Source organism: Athene noctua, chromosome 1 (assembly GCF_965140245.1).
Source record: "Athene noctua chromosome 1, bAthNoc1.hap1.1, whole genome shotgun sequence".
NCBI lineage: Eukaryota > Metazoa > Chordata > Aves > Strigiformes > Strigidae > Athene > Athene noctua.
Window position 1 is genome coordinate 66,627,276 of NC_134037.1, and position 24,718 is coordinate 66,651,993.

At 40.7% G+C, this 24,718-nt stretch overlaps 1 protein-coding gene across 1 annotated transcript; it reads right to left on the reverse strand.

Annotated features, from left to right (window-relative positions):
• Positions 1-7,524: 7,524 nt before the first annotated feature.
• LOC141969006 (p53 apoptosis effector related to PMP-22-like) lies at positions 7,525-22,401 on the reverse strand. Its single transcript, XM_074924338.1, has 3 exons — positions 22,191-22,401; positions 8,289-8,432; positions 7,525-8,034 (listed from the first exon to the last, which is right to left on the reverse strand). The coding sequence occupies exons 1-3, from the start codon at positions 22,399-22,401 to the stop codon at positions 7,820-7,822; spliced, it is 570 nt and encodes a 189-aa protein (XP_074780439.1). The 3' UTR covers positions 7,525-7,819.
• Between the last annotated feature and the right edge of the window lie 2,317 nt (positions 22,402-24,718).

Sequence of the window (24,718 nt, forward strand, 5' to 3'; positions counted from 1 at the left end):
TCAGATTTGTCATTTGTGAATATTTTCATGCACTAGAAAACAAAAATTAAACAATTAAATTGTTGTACCTGCATACTTTTGACATAAAGTTTAAATATTTAATTTCTAAGTTTCATTATTCTAAAATCTGGGAAAAAAATATACTGGGAAAAGGAAGATGAAATAAATATTTTCCTTTGGATTGAAGTTCATGAAAGTAGCCAAATAAAAAGAAACCCCAAAATGCACTAAAGAATCAATAATTTAGGCAAACTTAATACCAAACTTCTGGATTTTTTACACGGCAAGCTACAAATAAACACAGCTCAGACTGGAGCTGTTTTGATGACATGAGGTTGCTGAATATCAATCCTCATTTCCAATATTAATCTAAGCTAGTAACACATCTGTAGCAATGTTTAATACATTAGAACAAAGCATCCTTTCCCAAAATATGCACTGTATATGATCTGTGTGATATTCTATGTAAACTAATATATATAGGAGGTGATAACCCACTTTGATGTCTGAAGCCATCTTTCCTCCTTGGAGCTATTTTGGTTTGAAGGCTTTGTGTCAGTTACACTCCTATTTCAGGTTCCAGAGCAATCTTTGAGTTGTATCACTAGGAGGAGGTGGAAATGTACTTGGAGAAGAAACTCTCCTGCTTTCTTTGAACCTTTAGAGGAGACATTCCTGCAAGCACCATGGTTCCCAAGTGCCCTCAGGAGCTTGGGAGCTGAAGACAGAACATGTCATTTTAAGTCCACCACTGCAAAAAGTGTTTTAGCAAACCAGTTCTTGTGTCCTATTTGGCTTAACTGCACAGATGGAGAACTGAAGAAGTTTGCTTTTACCTCGTTCTTCACATTTATTTTTTTTTCCCCCCACAATGCTCCCTGATGCCAACCTAGATGCTGTTCAAGCATGCACTGCCACAGAGATGAACAAGGCTTCCCTCAGCCTGTTCACACAGACAGGGTGAGGAGTGCTCCCCATATAGCTGTTGTGTGGCCAGCTCAGAATAACTGTGCTCTAGACTGGGCAAGAGAAAGGAGGGACCATAAGGATGCCCAGGACACTATGGGATGGTCAGTAATTATCCAGAGTGGCAGCTGTGGGAAGCGAGGCAGCAGTCGGGACAGGAGCACAGATCTGGAAGGCAGTGCACTGCTTGAAGAAGGATGTGTTGCAGGGGATAGATCAGACAAAATGCAAGTTCTTGCAGTTGAAACAAGAAGTTGTGCTGGAGGAAAGCTCAGAGGCAACGATGTGGCCCCAGGGTAAGGTCTGGGTATCGCCATAGGCAGTGCCAGAGGAAGAGGTAGTCTTGCTGTCTGGCTAGTGATATGTGTTGGATGGAAATCAGAGGCCAGCTCTCAGAGGATGATCAGCCTCCTATTTCCATATGATGGATGGCAAAGCAGAGCTGGCATCAGATAATGAACAAGATGTTAAGAAATTTTCTTTGACAGCCAGGGACAGCACTCGGTGACTGAGGAGGTCCTCACCTGTGCTGTGACTCAGGGCAAAGTGTAAAGTTTCAGCTTTTTGTATTCATCCTCCTGTTACTAACCCAAAGAGTATTTCTTGGTGTTGAAGTGCTAGGCCTAACAATTATGAAGATAAATAGGTGCAACTGTTGCCTCCCTTTTCTGTGTATTATGCATGGGAGTATCTTAAGGAAGGCTGTAAATCTTGACACAGTGAATTTTTTATTTTACAAGAATATTTTTCTCTTTTGGGCTAACCACTGTGAGCTGCCCAGTCTCTAACCTTCATCTGCTCACACACACACAAACCTCTCAGCTGAATAAAATGGCAGTTTCAACTTGCCAGTAACTTGTTTGGACCACAGGCTAAAACTGAGGGAAACTTTCCACTCAGATGGGTAGCCATCCTGTCCTGCCATGAAGGCACCAGCCATATCACACAAGGGCCAAACGAGTCCTTCTGGCCTCCCCACAAAAGCGTTCCCTGGGCAGCCCCTCCTTCTGCATACTGGAGGACTCAGAAACCAGTGCACAGATTTGTTGATGTTAGTGAAAACTGCAAGACAGCAGAGACTACGTGGTCATATGAAGGGGGGAGGGGGGGTCTGCAAACATAATTAGGCTGCTAATCATTCCGAACTAGATTTTAACCTCGGGACTGCAAGTATATTTTGGGATACCATTTTTGCATTAGACTGGGGTTTTCTCTTCAACCTCAGTTCTTGTTTCTTTCTTCTTTTGAGGGTTAATTCTAAAGCAACCTGAGAAATTTTCCGTTCTTCTAATTTGCCTAATGTCAGCAAGATTTTATTACTTCAAACTGGTGTTTTTAAGAAGCGAAGATGGAGGGTTAAGGCATAAAAACCTATTTGTATTAATACTTCATAAAAGCTTCAGATATGAACATGGCAAGCAAGGGTGTGCTTACTGGCACAGGGTGTGGCAAAATTGGGAAATCTTACCAAAAAGCTGTAATGTTTTACAGAAGTGAGGTGAGAAATTTTCTATATAGGAGAAAAAAAAGAATGAGAAACTGGAAATAACAGTGCAACCTCAAATGTGTTTTACATAACTTTGGTCGATCTCCACTCACACTGAGGTCAACTGTAGACTGATCGGTGATATAAAGTATGTATATATGTATATGCCTCTATGTATTATTTTTCCTTCACTATTTTTCTGGTTTGCATTTTGCTTATCTGTTTGATGTTTTGCTAAGGACAAGGCTCTAGAGCACTAGTTACTTTGTAAGAAATGAGGAGCTGGGCATGTAACCCAGGACTACAGTCAATAGTTGAAAGGAATTTGCTTCTTTTGGATTTACACTATTCTGTGGAAAAATCTCACAGGCAACATCTCTCTCTCTGTTAGAACTGCATTTGAACAATCAAGGGCTATTTAAAGTGCTATATGATGGGTTCTCCATGGATACCTAATATAATTTATTTTTAGTATGATACGATCATTAGAGTAGGTTTTCACAAAACTGTTTTTACAGAAAAACAGATGGCTTAGGCAAAGAGTGGCACAAGTAAAAGGATGCATCATAAAAGCTATCCAAGAGAGGACAGTTTGATCTACTCTCACCACATTTATCATGAACTGTAAAACTACTTTGAAAGTTGTTCCTGTAAATTCTCCTCACACCCAGCAGTCACATACAAAATTCTATGATGCATCAACATTTTTACTCTGATCATAAAAAACAAAAAGCAAAATTGAAAAAATTTACAACCTCACTTCATATTCAGGAAATCTGTGGACCTAGCCAGTGTGTGTAGGCCGGCATATGAGTCTTAATGTATTAAGTCACTTAAGGAGCCATCAATGTAAACAGCTCTGATGACCCCATCAGAACCATTTGCAACCTTAAGGTTATCCAGGTGCTTTTCTAGATTTTTGTCACTTAGCACTGAAGAACTTCACAGAAAATATTTAGGCCTAGACATTATTATGCAGCTGCACCAGAGTAACAATTTTTCTTGAAACCAAAATTTCTAGCAAAGCCAATATTTTGACAGTGAGGAAAAAGACAAAGGAAGATCCACGTGACTTTGTCTGTCTTTCTGCATTATTAACTACATGGCAGTCTTTCAGTTCTCAGTTTTGAATTTCCAATGTGACTCAGAAGTAACTCTTTGGTTGTTCAGTTCACTGTCTTTCTAGTAAGATGATTTGATTCTCGTTTTCCAACAGTGTACAAATGGGCCAATTCTCCCCTATCACAGACTTGATTGTTTAATTCTATCCTTAAATCTACTCATCTTCAGAGCACAGAGAAATACATTGAATATAGAAATGTACAAGGAATTGTTCTGAGAAACTGAATTATAAGAATAACTGTTGCACAACTGAGATGTGTCAAAAAGAAATAATTTTTTTTACTGTGACCATGTTGTGTATCTAACAAAATGTGATTTAATTATGACCCAGATTCTGCTAATCTTACACACATTGAATTGTCCTTTATTCTGGGAACGATCTTGTCTGCTATAACTTCTGTTCCTCACCTTGTACGGACCAATGCCCTACTCCAGAAGTAAACAGAGCTGCTGAAATCAATGGAGCATCCCATAGAGTACTATTGATTCTGAGCACATGTGAAAAAAAGGGTTTGTGCTTCAAGGATGAAATGTCAGCCTCAAAAAAATCAATAAATATTTTGTAAGTGATGTCAGTGGGGTCAAAACTTCACTCATAGTATTAGTTCATACAACAAAATATGCACAACTTTAATACAGTTGCAAACTAGATTGCATTTGAATTATTGATTAAGGAGGCTGTACTTTAAGACCAAATGTCAGGTGCCTGAAAAATGTATAGTGAAATACTTGCAGAGAAAATTGAAGATGTCTGCATGTTATACAAGCTCTGGCAGAAATACCAGGAATTAAATTGAACATATTTACTTACCAGTAGAAAGTTTTCATTAGTTCTTTTGCTTTGGTTTGTACCTGTAGGGCTGCTTGACATTCCACTTGTTTTCAGCACAATTTTTCCTTTGCTTTTCAGCAGCATAGTTGAATTAGATAAAATGTGCTTGTCACAGGATGTTTCCCTAATTCTTAATTTGACAGGAACAGCAGCAATGCTTTTGGCAGTCAAGTGTTTACTTCTCTTGTTCTAGGAGATCTAATGTTCTCCAAAGCCAAATCTAGCAGATATCTGTTCTTCCTTGATCTCTCTTTAGCTTTGCCATTGGGCACAATGACACTTTAAGTCTTTTATTGTGATGCTCTTAGTGGTTAAGTGCCTTTTTCTCTTATAGGCAAGACTTTGAGCAATAACCCTGACAAACGGAGGTGCAGAACTAATGGAATGCCTTCTCTTCCTCCGATTTCTCCTTTGCTTGAAAATCCAAACTTTCTGATGCTGATTTAGCTCAAATTAATCTAACAATCTGTCTAGTTAATAACCTACTTGACCTATCTGTAGACTAATTGAACAATTTAGTTGATAACCTAGCTAGTTGATAACCTAGTTAGTTAATAATCTAGTTGAGGCACATCCTTGACTTCTGGATTCAGTATCCTTTTCTGTCAAAACCAATTGCATTTTGCATGCTGCTTTTGCCATGCTCCCCTGTTGCAGCAGTCACAGGAAACTGCACTGGGATCTGTAAAACAGTTTTATACTTTTTCTCACTGATTTTCTGCTGCACAGTTTAGGATTCATTTTTCTAGGGCTTTGTGGTGAACCGGCCTGGCATGACTGGAAGCAAACTACCCTAAAGGCAGGCACTTGAGCTCCAGCCCCTGTGATGCTCCTGCTTGTTGGATACCCACCTGACCTCTGCCTTTTTTTAAAGAAAGACCTTCCCTGGGGGTGCCTAGGGCAGGGAGTCAGGCTAGGGCCCCACTGATGTGCTGGGATCAGCAAGGGGGCTTCACTCCTCCTCTCTCCCAGGAAAGGGAAAGTGCAGTAGGGAATGGGGTCTGGGGCTGTGTCCCACAGAGCCACAGCCACCAGCCCTGACACTGCTCTGTTGCCCTTAGGTAGGAAGAGGAGGAAGAGGAGGAGAAGATGAAGCTGCTGAGAGCAGCAAGGGAGAGGAGGGAGGAAGGGGTATGATGGCTGGAGATTTCCTTTGTTTTTTAATTATGCTCTGCTCTCTTATCAGGGTTGGAGTCACACTCCTAAACCTTGTTTTGTGCACCTTTCCCCACCTCCAGATGTTGGGTCAGTATCCAGCTAATCTTAAAGAAACGGTAATCAGTGGTTGCTGAAATTCCCTTTTCCTTCCCCAGGGATTGTCTGTTGGAGCAAAAACATTGAGTGGGGCCACACTGGCTTCCTAATCAGTGAGCATGAGTGCATTACCCTCCATGCTAAAATGACCTGTAGCACACTATAGCACAGAATCATGCACACAGTTACTTGACACCACGTAGCCCATAAGCAAAAAGAGCAAGTCCGCTATTCTGATCTGCTTGTGAACAAGGCCTCAGGATTCAGTCAGAATAGCACTGAAGAATAAAACAAGCTGTTGTGATGCTACATTTGTAAGTTACTCTTCCCCTCTCGAAGTCCAGACAGCATACCCAGGTGCTCCAAGGTGAAGAACAAAAGCTAAGACTCATTTTTGAAACAATACATAGATACCATCATTTATTAGGTATAATAAGCATAATGAAAAGATTTATGATAAATTTTTTTCTAAACAGATAATATTACACAAAGAATTGGAAGGCATTTTATACATGCTGCTTTCTCAACTCTATTGCATTTTAATTTCCTCCCAACTAGGAAACATCTTAATGTATTTGCAAGCACTTGTTTAACTATTTCCTGTTGCACAGACTCTTCCCATTGGTCTGATACATCTCTCATGTTTATTTAAAGTTAGAAGACACCCCATAAAAGTGAATGGAGTTAACTGCTTCAGAAAAACAGATTAAGACAGATTAAGTCCTCTGACCTTATTAATTTTAGTTACCCAGAGGTTTTACTAAAAAAATTTTCTACCTCTCATTCTTTGCAGTAAAGAACATTTGGCAGGGCACTTCTCATAATGTCATAGTTACAAAATTGCAGATGTATTACAAACTAATAATCATTTGTAGCTAAGGATCTTGATGAGACTTCTTTTCCACATAGCAAAATTACCCTTTTTTTTTCACTTAAGAAATGAAATATTATAAAGTTAGGATTAACAAGACAGAAACCAGCAGAGTCTTGAGTATATTTCATTGCTTGCAATATATCAAGGCTTGCAAGCACTGTGGAGTATTAGACACTGAAAGGTGTTTTATGATGTGATTTTCTCTATGAAAGCCTTAGAATGAGATAGTAAGGGGTATTTATGCATTTTACAATTACATATGACAGTATACACTTTCCGCTTTTAAAATACTTATGAACAGCAAAGCAATGAAAAAGGGGCCTTTCAACAAATGTTTGATACCTACACTCACGCTGCTCCAGCTCAACTCCTGATGTGTAGGGGAACCATACCTCTGTTTGAGTCCTTCCTGACCCTTCTGTGCTGGGTAAAAGATCTGGACCAGCATAACAGAGCTTTTTAAAGTTACAGATTTTCATACAGCAGATAAAAGAGGCAGATGCTCATGAAGAAAGCCACACCAGGAGCTTCTTCAAAACAGGTCTGCAGGTTGCAGGGGTGGCTGGAAATCCCCTCTGCTTCTGTCTGCTCTGTGCTGGCCCCAGCAGTGGCATGCCAGGATATTTAAGGGCTTACTGATGGTCCTTGCTTTCTCTTACAAATATTTAGAGAGAAATACTTACGTTCCACATAGATGGGTAAAAGTCAAGATGCTGACTTTGATAGGGGGCTTTCTCTCATCTTTTTCTTATTCTGTCCTATGGCTTAAGTGACCGTATGAAAGATGGAAGCAAAGCTATGAAGTGCTGTCTGACTAATTTACTACTTTGGCAGTCAGTGGATAAAGGTATTTGCCTTCTTGAAAAATATGCAAACTCTTTCTTCAGGTTAAAGATGATACATACAAAATAGGATTTTTGCGAGCTGCTGTCCTTCAGGAAGATGGCATATGTCGTTTCATTTATTGGTAGTTTAAAAGGCTTTCCTGAATTTAATTAGAAATATTAATGCATTTCAGATGCAATGGAATCCACATATACTCCACTCATGCGAATGAATGAGGAAATACAAGGGTTTTTAATGTTTAGACTTTATCTAACCAAACCACATCATATATGAAGGTCCAAAAGAGAGTAGATAACTTTATTGCAGAATGCCAGTACTGGTTTTCTACACACATCTGAAAAGTTTCCAGCCTTTTCTACTAACATCCAATGACAATATTCTGGAAAATGTAGCTGGTCTGTCAGATATCTCTGGAATACAAATGCATTTTTCCTGGTGCTTATGGGGAAGAGTAAAAATATGTGGGCTTCACATTACCCAAGATCTGATCTTCATAGTTAGGAAGGCAGCAGAAGAAGAATCCCAAGCATATTTCCATAATGGCTGTGGTCCAGCCAAAGCCGTAGGCCCAGCTGAACATATTGATTCCCGTCATTTCAATTTCAGTTGAGAACTTTACTGGATAAATGACCAGGCCCATGATGGAGAACACAGCTGAAGAAAAAAGAAAAAAAAAAAAAGAGTTTAAACTAACACGCATCACATTGCTTGCGTTGATAATACCTGTAGCTAAACCCACCTATGTTTTGGAGGATTTAAAAATCAACCCACTGACTTCATATTATTTTTCACAAAGAGTTCAAGTGCACATAGCCAAAGATTTGGGGTATAAAATCAGCTGAGGGAAATACCAGTTCTAATATTGATACACCTGCACAAGCTAGACTTGACTTTATCTACTGCCTTACCAGCGACGAAAAGCAAGCCTCCAATCCCACGTATGAAGTTGAATCGAAGTGTGTCAATGGCAAATGCTATGATGGCCAGAGCAAAACAGATGACTAGAAGTAGAAAGCCGACCAGGTATGTAGCAGCAGCAGCCCTTCCCCAGGCTGAAATCAGAAGAAAGATATATTAGAGAGGAATAAAAAATCCCTTGTAGTGTTTTTGTCTGGTTTATAATGAAAGACTAATTTTAAACAAATGTGAAAAGAAGGTCAGCTCCAAAGAAGAAAAGCACAAGAGCTTTTTCTCCTCTCACAGATGAACTTTTTAGTTACACAAGAAATCGTTCACTAAGTGCAGAATGCATAAAAAAGCCAGTCTTGACCTCTTGTACAGAATGCAATGGGGCTTGCATGCAAGCTTCTTATTTAGATTTAACAATTGAGATAAAAATCAATGTAAAGATGTAAGAATGGACACTCTCCTTCAATAACAAATGTCACTACCTCAGTGACAGCATTATGCTTGGGCAAGGAGAATTAGGCTGTTCCTGAAACAAATTAAATTATTCCTTTAAAAAAAAAAAAAAGCGTTTATAAAAGCACTACCATTCTCTCATGCAAATTTAAAGATATGATAATAGTCCATAAATGTCAAAATCCAGTGGTTTCTGCTTTTTCAGCCTTTGTTTAGCTCTGTGTTCTAAATGGTACTAAAGATTTAAAATCTGTTTTCTAGGGAAATTTGACTGCTTTTGATCCAAGGCCAGAACTATTTCATTTTGAAAAGCTTGTTCAGGATATAAGAGTTTCATTTTCAAATTACATAACTTTAGGTTATAACATGTCAGAGTAAAGCATATTGTGTTGGCATAACAACTGGAAAAAAACCATTATTTATTCAGTATTTTAAGTCTTGAGGGGCAACTACTGCTCAAAGAGATTAAAATGTGTCCTCTTCTGGATGTAAAAAGCCACTTTGACACTTTTAGAATTGTGTATGTAGATGGAATAGGCAGTAAAAGTCTGCTGGACTACAGACTTCAACCCTTCGCCTACAAACAATGCGTTTGCTAGGTGTCAGCTTCTAACCAAATATATACAGCAGCAGAGCCGAAAAAATATCACAGCCCAAACAACCTTCATGATAATTACATCTCAACTGAACTGCAGTGCACATTGTTCAGTAAAAGTTCCCACTGGAACTGAGTTAAGATTTTTACCGGTAACCTGCCAATTTGTTTGCTTCAAGCATGCAAATAATAAAGTGCAAAGTGTCCTACATTCCCCCTAGCCACTGTCAGGTAGGCATGAAAGCCACCATCCTGTCCCTGGTAACTGACACCTTGGTGCTCAACCTCTCTGCCTCCAGGCCCCACACCACCTCTTCTATTAGACTAGGAAAATGGATCAGGATTTTCCAGCTCTACTTTTCCTCCCATCAGCCCATCAAAACCAATTTCCCTTTATTGTTTTCCCTACACCATCCCCCCCTGCTTTATGATCTCTGCTCCATTCTAGCTATTTAGCACTGTATTTTGAGTTTTATCTCATGTCCTTTTTCTTCCTTATGCCAAAAAGTTTCTGTCTGCTTATAGGGCTTTTCAACGTATTATTTTTCCTGTAAACAGACAGCTGCCTGAGAAGACTGAAAGGGATAGAAAAGATGCGCCTACGTCTGATATTCTACCCCAGTACTTTAGCCTAAACTCTCCTCTGGGCAAATTTACAGGAGGCTTGGAGGCAGAATATGCAATGTGGAGGCGCAGGCAGGAGGGCAGGACCTCAGGCAGAGTATTAAAGGAAACAGCCAGAAAGAGGATTTCTCATACTGCCACAGCCCAGTTTACCCTGTTGAGGATGCTACTGCTCCTAGCCTCTCTGCTATCCCTCTCAACCAGCAAAAAAAGATGCACCTAGCCATGAGAGAAGTTGCTCAGCAGTGGTGACCTCATTGTGCTTGGATACAAGAGTTGTAACTTCTTGTAGAAGGGTGAAATGGCAAGGACATCTAGAGGTGATGTTTTTTGCTAGGTGCACAGCTGGTTGTGGTTGGGTGCATAACTCCTGGGCAAAGGGGTGTCCTTTCCCAGAGCAGACTCAGAGCGCAGCTGCCCACCTGAGAAGTGCTGAGGCACCATGACACCGGGGGTGTCATCTCATCTGCTGCCACCCCCACTGCTGTGGGAAGCAGACAGTCCGCCAAAGCTCGGCCTTGCTTCCCAACTGCTGCTGATGGCAGAGCACCATCCCCTGGCCATGGGAGCATCGCCTGGGCTGGGGGCTCAGGGAGCAGTGCCTGGTGGCCACAGCCATGTGCGGTGGCACCTTGCCCATGCCACTGTCTCCCTCCTCCACTGGGCTCGCCCAGGTGTTTTTCCTGAAGTAGTATTACAAATGCTGTGACTGTATGAAAGCAGATTGGGTGCACGCCCAACCCAACAGGCATTGGCTGTATGGCAAGAAGAGACATGCTTGTTGCAGAGTGCTTACATCTTTAGGAGGCATTTCTTAATCACCTAACAGCCAATTTTGTGACTCTCACTTCTACAAAAGAGAAAAAAAAAAATGAACTCAACTTTGAAAGAAAACCGAAACACAGCTCAAAGTAAGGCGATAGGATTGCACGGAAGAGTCACTACAGGTTTTTTTTGAGGAACGGTACCCTGACTTCATCTGTCCTTTACAAAAAGCAGCAAATTTCAGTAGTCTAAGACAACAGTGTGGAAACACCTTACCTTTTTAGGGTAAAAGGTAGCAAAAGCTTTGTGTAGGAATAACTGCAACTATTTCTATATCTGAGAAGTTGAATTTTCCTTGTGACAGTCCAAAGCAGTAGAGTAACTTAGTGTCTTTATCAATAGAACTAAGACTTACAATTCCTTAAAAATGTCAGAATTAGAGGAATTAAATTGGTCAGAAAACACTGACAAGCAAATGGCTAATCTGGTCCAAATAGTTTCTTATCTTCCAATGTTGTGGGTTTTTTGTCTTTGTTTTGTTTTATTGCTTTAACATAAAGCAAAAGCATAAATAAATTGTTCTAACTGCAAAGCTTTTTCTTAAAAATGTGAAATCCAGGCCAAAGAATCATCACAGGTGCAACACCAACTCAAAGTACACTTGACTCTAGAGAGAGCGCAGTTGAGAGCTGAAAGGATCTAGTCCACCTGTCATCAAATCAAAAATAGAAATAGGGAGCAGAAGGTTACAGGATATCAAGCTGAGTCTGTGAAAACATTTAGCAATTTGTGAGATCTGTTTTCTCAGCCCCCCAAAGTGGCAGTGATGTTTTGGCTGCTTAAGAGTTAAAATGTGCTTATTATAAAAGAAATGCAAGTTTATGCAAGAAAGTCCTTGAATACCCGCAGGATCCTCTAACACTTGTGTGCCCGTCCTATTTCTCCCTTTTTCAGCTCCCCTATCAGCTGACACACCACCAATGAACACTACAAAAGGGTTTGTAGGAAGCTACACACCGTCTGCTCTTGAAAACTCTGGCAATTTTCTGAGCAATTTTGTCTTAAAATAAGGCCTTGGTACCCCAAACAGGCAAAAGGAACCCACATTTTCACGCCCATCTCAAGCAGAGCAAGGACAGTGCTTCTGTTTGCAGTGGTTTGTACACCAATCAGCAATGATTTGAGTGTCTGGACTACTCACAGTAAATGAAGTAATATGTGACTACTGGAAAATGAAAATAAGTGCCTGCCCTTCTAAAGCTCCCTGCTGTGTGAGAAGACCCCTGAGCTGATTCAGAGACCAGAAAGACCCCCCCCATGCCAATACAGAGCTCACTGCAGTTTATGAGCAAGATAATTAGCTGAGACAGTGTAAAATAATAATGCAGCTTTATTACTCTGCTATTAAAGCTAACTCAGTTTAGAGGCAGCATGACTCTCTCTTGTATTGCACCACCTAAACACGTTCTGAATATTCTATTGCTGACTGCAGCCATAGGGAAGCTGATGAACTTCATTAGAGATCCAAGACAAAGAATGCCTCCAGTTTACTGCCTTCCTGATTTTACTCCCTCACGTGTTTTCCAGTTTGCAAAAGTGTAAACACTGTCTGTGCTTCACACATAAGGAAATAAACTTCCTTGCTCAGCAGTCAATTGAGCCAAAATTTTGAACCACCAGATCTAGTCATTCCTTAGCCTGCTGTGTTTCATGCTCCAAATGGTGCCTTCAGAAAACAGCTGTCATGCCTTGAAAACAGCATGTGAATCTTCTTCCCCCATGACAAATACAAATTCTGCGTTTCTGGTGTATGTGGTTCAAAACACGGGAAAACATTCACAATAATGTTCTCACATTTTTCTTGATCACATGAACTACTGAGTCTCTCTCTTTGGGTGACATTTTCTGAAAGCAGCCCCAGAGAGTTCAGAAGTGCTTCTCCTGGTCTAATCGATACTAACATACTTTCTCAAATTTTCCTCCTGGCTTGAAGCTAAATAGACAACTAGCACTGGAAAGAAAAACAAATGTTTATTGCCAGCTTGCAGACACCAACAATTATCTATCTACGGGTTCTTGCTGACTGATTGTTTTAACACATCAGACACTGCAGTGAATTGTGGAAGAAATTTCAGGAAGGATAGTTTTAACTCAAAAGAAACAGGGAAGGGGGGAAGAAAATGTCACAGACTAATACTTTGCTCTGTTATTCTTCATACCACCAAGGGAAAGAAACACAAACCCTGCAGTTCTAGCTCCAGTCTTGCAAAGCAATTCTTACAAGAACTAAAATCTGCTGTGGTGGTGATTCATCTCTGTGTTGTATGCAATGAGAATGTTTCTAGGCTGAGTTTGCAGAGCTCAACCTGTTTTACATCTCTCTGATTAAAGGGAAAGAGCAATATTTTGGAAACAAAGCTGAACTCACTTCGGTTTCTCAACCTGACGTTCTTCATTAAGGTGTGGTGAACTCCGTGGATCACATGCTTCACTTTGAAAAGGAACTGCTTTGGCCAGGTTTTATCCGTTTCATTTTGGTTTGTTCTCCTCAAGAAAGTTTCCATGTGAAAGTGAGCGTGTCTGCAGCAGAACATGTGTTCTCCTTAGCTTGAATCTTAAGATGATCCATCAAATTCATTAACACACATCTCAATTTATCAGCTGAAGGGCTACAAGCTGTTGGTGTATATGCAAGCCACTGTCATACAGGACTCTGGATTCACCATATTATCTGTGCGACACTGGACAGTGCAAAATCCTATCTTCTGGAAATCACAACTCTGTATCATGCCAACTATAGGAAATTTCTGTGCTCTTTTTGGAAAAAAGTGTACATTGAAAACGCTGCAAGTGTTTGCTGATGACATGAGCTGGCACTGAAATACCAGTGTTCATGTATTTGTATATAGACAAGATAAATCAGAAACTATTAAAAGCAGCCTCTTATGAATAAACTGTATGTGCAGACTGAAAGCTATTGACTGAAAATAATTTCAAAGAAAGGCTATACAAATGAAGAAAATTACATGTTAGTCACGGATAATTTATGAACAGAATAAAATGAGGAAAAAAATATCAGAGACATGATTGGATGTGTATTATTCTCTGAGCTTCTATCTTTAATTGCACCTGGATCATTCTTAAAACAACTGCATTTTCTGAATATTGTTGCTGTGGGGAGTCAATACTGGATGTTTTTATTTGGATTTTTTGGGTGAGTTTATATCATTTGGAGTGGAATACAAAATTTTTGGTCCTTCTGTTTGGCATCCTTTTTTGGTAACACTGTTACTTCTTGAGAATTTATTTCTCATTTAATAACAGAGTATTATCTCATAACATGCAAGGCATTTTTATGTGAGCAGGAACCAGCTTTTAGCTTGCCATTACTTAAGAGAAAACCATGGAAGCAGAGAATGACCTATTTATGTTCACACTAAGATAATGCCATAGCAGAAGTTTCTCAGTGATTAGTAGCAGTGCCATATAAATGAGAAAGGATTAGGAATTTAGGACAATTGCCCCATAATGATTTTAAATTACAACAGTAAGGAAAATAACCTTTATGCATAGGCCACCTATCAGTAGAAAGCAGTGTCTTGACCACAGCTTAGTGCTAAAGTGATAGCTCAGTTTGGTTACTTTAAATCCTTTAAAGCAAAAACCTATTAATTTACCACCACTGACTTCATTCACCAACATATACAGGCAAAGTCGACATCCAAGGCTTTATGTACTTCTGCAAACCTCATCTCTTCCTGAGGTAAGCAATTCAATTTATGTTATTCTGACTTGAATTTGAGGGGAGGAGCAGTTACATCTTGAGGGAGTGGTTCAAATTCATCTCATCATAAGCCCAGGCATGTACAAACTTGATTTAGAAGCTGGCTTCTGCAAATCTGGTATTAATGAGGGCTGCTCCCTGATGCTTACTTAGCACTAGGGAGGCAGAAGTGGCAGAGGGCGTAGAGCCATCATCAAAGGGAGCCCAAGGGAGTAAGTTAGCTATTAAAAATAATGTGCACACAGTGCATCAAAATTAAAGGCCTGCTGATGAGAGAGCCGGGAGTACCCCTATCTCACATTATCTTCAGAAGCAGTTTTCATACATTGAGAACATCTCAGGATTAAAGCTCAGACTTAAACATTTTAAAGCTATAACATTTTTTCCTCCTTTTTTTTTTTTTTTTCTATTTATTTTAAGTTAAAGCAGGATTACTTATGCTTGGATGTGTATATGGGGGTTAGGAGGGTCAGGTGAATAAAGCAGGTGAGGTATTGATTAATCAGTATATATACATAACCTTAGTTAATCAGAGTAGCAAGATGTTCCTGCTCCCTAACTAACCATGAGTTAAAGGAGGGTTAAAATATTTAACGTGAATTAAACAGAATCAATTTCCACGATAACACTGGCTACGAACTAGGACTTTTAATCGAAACAGTAGAGTGGAACCAAAACACTTGTTTTAAGTTTTATATTCCCAGGGCCATCTGAGGCTGAAGAACACTGAATTTACATATCATTTCCATATGCACCAAGTACTGTTCTCACTCTTGATCGGCAGTTTTCATGCTGTGAGCAAACTTTGTTCTGAAACCTTGCTGAAAGTTGTCTTTTGCACTATGGAGTTTTTCTTTGATAGAGAGCAGCTGTGAATCTGGATCTAATTTTCTGTTAGAAGCAAAATTTTACCATTTGCAAAAGAAAAACCCCAACTTATAAGCAGAAATGGGACTTTGTGCTCACAAAATACATCATAAGCTCTATTTACTCTGCTTGTGAATGAAATAGCTTTCACAAAGCATCCTGAAAGTCTTCAGCACTTACTGCTTATGGCTGATGGGGTTGTTAATGAACTGCACAGACTTCCTACATTTGGGACCTGATTTGGGCACAGTGTACATGTTCAACATAATAGGTGACATTAGATGTATTCAACTGCAGATTAGTACTTCAGCAGTACTGTGTGTGATCTGAAGTGTTATTTAATATCAGTAGAAGGAAGACAAAAACCTCTGGGACATAGGCTACAATCATCACTCTGCAAAATATCCTGAGCTCCCAGGAATTTTTGACTCATGAGAGGGTTTGTAATGGTACTTGACAAAGAAGAAACATGGCATTACAATACTCACTGACTCAATGCATTCAAGGTTGCTCAGAACAATACAAGCTGTCAGTGAGAAGTGATATGGAAATGTGAAAAAACAGCGTTTTGAGAATCTTGTTTCTCTTCCTGCATAACTCCTTTCCTGCTTAAGTAACCTGACTGTTTAACTCTACAGTGGAATTCAAAATCTATCTTGCAGCTCTTATCACCCCTGATACTACGGAGAGGTTATTATAGCCCTGTTGTATCAGGTTACTTCAATAAGCTAGAGGAAGAGATGAGGTGAAGATAAATGAGAGTTTAGCCATAAGTTTCCACACATTTTCAGCAGAGATGTCTCCTGCATGTGTGTGAATGAATGGTATCCACTCAAGGATTTAAAGTCCTCATGACACAAAGTGTTGAGTATCTTCACAAAGTCCTCAATACCAGCAGTTCAGATCTCCTTATGGGGAGATGAGAACCCTCCACATGATTGCTATTTTTCCAACCAATTTAACTGTAATTATTAAAGGAAGGTTGGGTAATAAACAGTGGGACGCCATCTGCAATTGCTATCTGTAGAGTTAATTGCTGAAGAGCATAACTATTATTTAGAAAAGAGTCTGATTAAATGAATCTGCCACTAAACATAAAAAAGGACAAACTCTAAAATTACAAGGAAAAGTATGTTAGCAATTGCAGATGAGGAATGAAAATTGCCATGGTAATTAAATGCTCTGGACTTGATTCCCTTCTCTTTTACCTCATTAGTAACAAGAGTATCTCCTACAAGCTGGGGAAAAATCAAATTTGTTCTTTCTTTCTTGCATCAGAGTTCCTTAAATATACTGTTGTTGTGGTGTTTTTCGTTACTATTTACATTTAATTAAGCCTGTATTTTTAAGTATTCTAAGTTCTGAATAATGATTGAATATTCTACATTATTAAGTAACTAACCTTGTAATCTCATTTCTCACTGGTTTGTGTCAGGTATCGTTACACTTTTAGGAGACTGGTGACTTAGGAAATTATGTGCTTCTATACACTGTCATTAAAACTACTGACTATCACTGTATATAAATATAACTGTATCATGCTGTTTCATAACTGTATCCATGCTATGATGCAGCAGGAACAGAAACAAGCTTTTGTTTTCAGTTAACCCTGTGTCAAAGGAGTCAATATTTGTCTTGTAATCCAGGCAATGCACAGAGCATAATGCTGGGCTCCATCCTGGGCTCACCCACAAGCTTCCTTGGACTGGCCAGAAACCTTCCCAGCCTTTGTTTCCCAGGTGCAAGGACACTTTTCCAAATCTACTTGAATTCTACCAAATTCTGAAAGCCTTTAGGTACAGAACCTTGACTTTAGGGAAAGTCTGCAATAAAAGGCCCGTGCCTCGAGCTGGTCCCTGTTTCAAAATCACAGTTACTTGTTTGCTTCATTTTTATTCCTATGTGCAGACACCCTCAGATGCCAAAGAGCCGCCAGGACAGCCTGCTTCTCCCCCCAGGCCCAGCTGAGAGGGGCTGTCTCCCAGTCCATCCCGTTGGAAATATCCCCATGTCACTCTGCTCAAGACACTTGCTTCAGCTTGGGGGAAGTGAGGGCTTCCTCATGGCTGGGATTAGGCTGTCAGATGTGATGGGAACTTGGGGGAAGGCAAAACAGTTTTACATAGGCAGTATGGCAGTGGTGAAACTTGGTGTCTGGTCTGTCCTGTGCCCTGGGTGTGATGAGTCACTGGTCTGCTGGAGAAGTTAGCTTTCCAGAGGGAGAGCTGTGGGGCCAGCAGTGCAAGACCAGTGGTAGGTATAGTACAAAGAGAGGTCCTTTGCTTCTCAGGGACTGATCCCAACCACACTGTGAGCCTCATTGTTGTATCATTAGCTGGGGATTTTTAGCAAGTGATTTCCATTTTGTTATTCCTCCAGAATAAGAAATGGTGCTTCGTCGTAGCAAAAGATTCCGCAGACCCAAGTGCCTGATACAGGCAAAACAGGGAAGAAAATCTACTCATCAGTGGCGTTCTTATGAGACTAAAGCAGAATACTTCTTTCCTCAAGATATTACCTTTTGCAGCATTCCCTTCTTTCACTTATCCTGTAGACATACTCGTCTACTGCCATATTTAAAGTAATTTTTTTTCATGATAATCATACTATACTAGCCATCCTATCTTGTAGGATTGCATTAATATTCATGGACCAAAATAAAACTAGAATGAGCTAGAACATAGTTACCCATTATTTTCCTAGAAGACAAGATGCAAGAAGGTGTCCTTTCCAGGTGGCAAAATAATTCGTCCCTCCACTAATCTCCACAGCCACTAAACCCTCCAAACATCCTAGAAAAAGCCTGTAATTGAATACTATGATGTGAAAATAACTGAAGATCTTGATTCCACTTGATGTGTGGAAATGCCTTTTCCTGCTTTTTTCCCCCCAAGATCTCTGTATGCGCCAAGCAAATGATCTGACCACTTCAACCTAAATTTAGAGCTTCAAGCTTGCAGTTATTTTGATGGCAGCATCTGCAAAAGGAAGAGCTGCAGGGCTGAGTGGAACATAAGATGGGACAAGTGTAGCCATGAGTTTTTCATTCTATTGTGCATCGCATTGGGACTATTAAAATAAAATCAGTTATTTTCCCCCAACCAAACTTACACACGTTTAAACATCTTCAAAGCCTGAAGTGGAATAAATTACACACTGAAACAGTGTCTCAGGTCTGTGAGACACACCTTGTTCAAGAGAGGTTATATTGCCAAAAATCAGGAAAAACAAAGGAGTACTGTGCCAACTTCATGAAGGGATTTAACCTCTGCCTTTTCTTTGCAAGCTCAGCCATGTCCCAGACAGATACATTCCATATTGTGCTCACTATCTATCCAAAAAGTCTTTGACTCTGTCTTTGTAAAGGTTTGAACATGTTACAAGCTTGACTTATTTGTTCCAAGTGCCAGAACATTGCAGAGCTACAGTTTGCATCTCAGCCCCTCATCCTAAACTCCATGCATTTCTAGTAAGTGTCTGAATGCCCTAGATTTTTTTTTTTCTTAGGAAGTTCTATTTCTTTGAGCTAAATATGCTTGAAAAGCAGAAGACTTCTGATAAAAGTCTAGATGAGTGACATAAAGTAGAATATCTGAACTCTTGGAGAAGATAACAGAGCATATGAAATCTTCATATTCTCACCTTCCACAGAGTTCATAAACTTTGCAAAAGACCAAGGGCATGCAGATGCTTTCACAGAAGGTAACTGCACCAGTAGGGTTACTCTACTGGCTTTCCAGGTTAAAAAAAAAATAAATAAAAATGTACAGGCCTCTTGTCTTCACTGTGAAGTTTTAATTCCGACAGTTAAAGCAGTTATCCAGAGACTCCAAACTCCACTGGTGCAACCAAAGAAACACTCAACCTTATTCCCTTCCACTCTGACTGACCTCAACAATGCTGGGTCTGTCTTCTGTCTGTGACATATGTCAAGACAAGCAGCAGAGATTCAAGGGGATTACAAACATTGCACATGGACAATTTTATTTGAATTTGCACATTATATTGAACAACTTGCAAGAACGTTACAATTATATTTAATTATGATAAGATTAAGATATCTGTAATGGATTAAGATAGCTACACTGTCCAAGTCATGTTGAGAGTATTTGCTGGCAGCTGCTGGGGTACATGTGCGTATCATGTATGTCAGTGAAACCATCCCTACAGGAAGACTGAATTTCAGAACCTACCCAGCCTGTGGCAGATTAGGAAGGGAAGTTGAGAGTAAAGCCCAGAGGAAACAAGAAGGGAACTCTGGAATAGAGGAGGGGAAAGAGAGAGTTTTTCTCAGGAAAGGTGTAAAACACTTCTGTACTTTCCATTTACATCACATCTTTTGTCTCTGTGTTCAGAAAGGCATGTGATTACACTTTGTTTACCCAGCACTGTTTAGCTTGGCACAAGACAAAGCTAAACATCCCACAGAACATGATGCTTGTTTTCTATGACTTTTCTGGAGCACTGTGGATAAAGGTAATCTCAGAATTATAAAAACTATGTTTCAGTACCAAGGTAGGTAGAATCAGGCTCATAACAAACTGGATGCTCACAAGGAAGATGCTGTTTCATGGCCTAGTCTTTTGGGAGCAAGCATCAGCATCAGGCACCTGCAACCTGCATGAGGAAAGGCAGAAGCCCCAGAAGAAAAATCCCAACCCCATACCAACAGGACAAGGACAGAGTGATAGGAAAAATGAAGGACAGGATTGGATCTGAACACATCCCACCTCTGGAGAAAAGGTGTCTTGAAGGAAGGGACTGGAAAGGATCAAGACAGTGACATGAGTCTGCATCCTTAACAGTCAGGTCTACAGCCCTTTTATGGGTCAGGGGTAACCCACCCCTGCAATGGCTGAGATCTACAGTGTAATGGCATAATCTTGCAGACGCAGAAGCCTGGCAACATAATCCACTGACACTTGGCCTATGCACACATTTTTTACATACAGGCTTTACATATTCTCCCATTGGCTAAATGACTCCATTGTCCCAGACGTATCTTCCTTTTCCACCTGGAAATTTTGTCCAGAAGGATTCTGAGGATTTGCTTGGGTTTTCTGAGTCTTTAGTAAGCTTGAAGAGGTCAAATGATAGATGCATGCCCATTGAGAGCATAATGCAGTCATGCAGCACATGAACAACATTTCAAATGCCTTCAGAAGCATCAGCTGACTCTCCAATGTACACACTGGAGAATATTCTGCACGTGTGTACTAAGTTAAATATTTCTGTGTTAGCAGTGCTGACTTATCATGGATGAGATTCATGGTAACCCCAGACATTGCAGGATAGTTCACATAGAGGCTGACCTCCCTGCTTCGTCAATAGATGCTGTCCAGTGGGAAACTGCATACAACTGCAGAATTTAAGCATGCAAGAGTGAGGTAGGATAAAGAAGGAAGTGAAATGCCAAGCAACTGCCTAGGACCTGGAAGCAAGGTGAAACTTCTCCTGTGTTACTGAGAGAAGCAAGATGAAACTTCTTAGAATTTTCTGTCCAGTTAAAGCTGGCATTCATGATAGAGATGGGGCCTAACCTGGAGATCAGGAGGAGGACGCACTTTTCATGGAAACTCAGGACCGTGAGAAGTCGTTTGCTAAGCATCATGGTCTCTCCTGCTCTCCAGAGAGGCCAGTTTGCTGGCTTGAGCTATGCCCAGCCGCACAGCTGACACAGGAGCTCTGAGAGGAGGGCTGGGTGTGATGCTTAATGGAGCTGGTCATGTCCTGGAGCCCTACGCTCACAGAGACCTGCTACAATTAACTCATTACAACTGCATTTGGTGCATAAAAGGTACGGTTTGACCGTATATGATAAACTTTCAGGAACAAATCCAAAAAGCTGTATTAAATGATCCCTGAGATAATTGCTTCTGTGTTTTTAAGTCATTTTCAACAAGAGCAGCTGAGATTCTGAGGCTTAGAGAAAATGTTCTTCCCTTTAATCTGAATTAGCATAAATTGTAAAAACATTTGAACTTTCCTCCTGGTTCAGGCTAACAGCCCATCACTCACAATAACTTTTTTCACACCATGGACCATAGCAGATATATAGAAAAAGAAAGGAAAAAAAAAGAAACAGGGCACATCTAGAGCAATCCTTCTCTTGGCCTATTCTCCCAGACTTAGTGGTTTCCATCTTTTCAAGATGAAGGTTGCACCTGGGTCAAAATGTGTAATAGCATAGTTAACCAAAATGCAGTACAAACAAGAAATCCTTTCATCTTTTAAAGCTTTCTTTCGTAATCACAAGGAGACGCTTTCACACGACCCACCTACCGGAGCAGTCTCAGGGCAGGATTCTGCAGCCTGACACTCCCTGGGAATATCACCTATCATCTTACATTTTTACCTCCCCATTTCTTGCTGGCACTCAGGACTAGCTTATCATACTAATGCCAGGCATACCCACACAACTTGCTGTTTGGACATTTGATCAGCAGTAGCTGCTAAGTTTTGAAAAGCAGTGATTAGTGAGATGAGGTTACTAGCTTCTTCTAAGAGAGAAGAAAAACCTTAAATCTGTAATATTTTCTACACTGGTACATTACCACATGTGGGTTTTTTGTACTATGCAGCCCACAATCTAAAGCAACCAGGTTTCTTTACACACAGAGGTGAGGGCATTTTCTTCTTGATCCTGCTAGTCAAAAGCCTTGATGTATTTCAGTGACAGTCCCTACCGCTCATAACGTCATATATAAATGCTAGATATTAGGTGATACGGTTAGGAGAGCTGAGGGAAGATGAGGTCGGAGATGCAATCCACTGCTTCAGAGGCTGCTCCCCACCACCCTTGCAGGTGCTTACCGTAATCCATGAGGGACTGGCAGCTCCATTCCCCACCCTGCTCAGGCCTGGTGCAGCTCTCCCATAACGACGCTTGGTGCACATAGGGCAAGGTCTGCGACTCCAGCCAGCCCCTGCCCGCCAGCGCAATGATACCAAAGATGACACCTATGCCCAAGAGCAGGGGTAGGATCCATCTGCACCGCGTGTAGTCGAGGCCGTACTTCACCATCTTCTAGGGCAGGGGGAGTCCGGTTGGACAAGGGTGGCCGTCTCTGCCACGGACTCAGCGACGCAAAGCAAGGGGTGCTTCTGCAAAGCTCCTGGAAAGTGAGTGCCCGTACCTACAAGCGCATGTGCAGATGTTTGAGAAAAGCTTTTTAATCAGAAGAGACACGGCAGGCAGGGAGGGAAGGAGCTCCACCTAGATTCAGATGAGTAAGAGCTGCCACTGAGCAATAACCAGTTGAGCTGGGGAGAAGCTGGGAGGCTGGGTTTACCTGTGGGATCCTCTCTGCCCTGCTGACTAGGTAACAAATCGGGTGCTGTTTAGCCCCAGCATTTAACGCTTTCCTTCCTGCCACTCCCCACCAGCAAGAGCATCTCACAGCTGTGTTTTCAACTTTCTGTCTCCTAAGGGATTTGCATTATGGCAGGTGAAAACACTAGACAAGCCAGAGAACTATACACATTGGAGGGTGGTTACTTTTGAAAATTGCCACCTTGAGGCTGAAAGCTGCCTTTATTGGACTCCATTTACAAATAAAATGATACCTTATTTTTTACAATTAAAAAAAATTCCCCTAGCTGCTATAAGGCTAAGACAATAAAGAACACCTGACTGCCCTCCCTCCCCCTTTTGGGACATAGCTGCAGGGGAAAAAAACCCAACAAGGTTTATCATTAAAAATAGAATATGGTCTCGATATAGCCTTAGTGGAAGAACAAAAACTGAGCTTTCATTTGACTGTGCCTTACGAACACTCCCTGCGCATGGCTCTGGCTGTACGTGCATTGCCTGGGGCCTGTCAGAGCCTGTCTGCAATGTGCTGTGCAGAGATGAGCCATCACCTCGCTGTGTCCCAGGAGGCCACCCAACCCAGCATGGGGCAGAGTTTTCTGTCTATCAGTTCAGAAGGGATATATAGCCATATTCATAGCCCTCTTCCTCTGAACTAACACGTGCTACAACTCAGTATTTTGGTAGGACCCAGATGCATTTACATCTGGGAGCAGCTGTACCCCTTGCAGATCAAAACTGTTTCCTGTGAAACATGGTTAAGGACAGAGGATGCAAAGTATCCTTTTCTCCCATGGTGAATTTTGTCAGGCAGGGCTGCATTCAAGTACTGGCCTCATTTACTCACAGAGTTCCTACCCTGTTGCAACTTGCATGGTGAAATGTGACATCCATACTGAACTGCAAACTCCATGTAGTTTTGTTGAATTAATATTCATAAATCAATAATGGCCTAAACAAAAGAGATTAATACTTTATGTTGAATTGATATGCTTTACAGGGAAGTGCCTGAAGAGGCTTTGAGCTTGCACAGACCCAAGCTGGAACATCCCCAGCAATGAGCTGCAGCACTGCGAAGAGGTAGTAGCTCCATCATGAAAGCAATTTGAATGGGTTAATGAGACACTGTGCCTTATCTCTAATCATAGATATCTTATTAACCTGGTGATAGATTAGCAGTGGTGTGGCTGCTTGCCTCTCGTTCCCTAGCTGGTGCAATGCTGGCTAGCTGAAGCATCCTGCCAGCAGGTCCCCCTAGTACGGACACATCTAGTATCCCTGCGGTTTGAGAGGTCTGCCAGGCGCGTTCAGCAAGTCTCCTCGAGAGCAGGAGACATCTTCACAGATTTGGTCATTGGATTTGAAAGTTACTTAAAGCAAAAGCCAACTATGAAGACACCTCAGCTGCTGTTTTAGGTTGGAAATAAGGGACAATCTCAACTATTTTTTCTAAAGTACACCTTAGGGAACCAACATTTCCTTAGATTATGTATCTTCCCTTGTAGTCTGCATTTATGCTACCCACAAATTCAGTTATCATTAATGTAAATATAATGTTTAAAATTACATTTACTAGCTCTATAACACTGCAGTATATATATATTTTTAGGCATGATTTAAAAAAATATTTACATTAAAACAAACAGAATTTGAAGCTCACCATTAGTGCAATATGCTGGTACCTACAACCTGCCTACACATGTCTACACAAGTCTGTTCAGACATGTTCTTTCTGTTGCCACAGCTGAGGTCAAAATGGTCCAAATAAACTCCAAAAGACTGAGAGAACACAGTTTTAGATACTAAATGGTTTTTAAAAGACAGCTTCAGAAGCACTCTTGTATGTGGCAGTACAATGTAGACTGTAGCCAAGCCCTCACTCAGCTGTCTATATCCAGTCTCTTGTCAAGTTTCAATCCTTCACAAAGTTACAATTTTCTAAAAACTCAGCCCTTTTTTTCAGAGGAAATAGCCAAATCAAGTTAAAGTAATTTTGTAGCTGAAATCCAGTGTGAAGTCAGGCACTGTC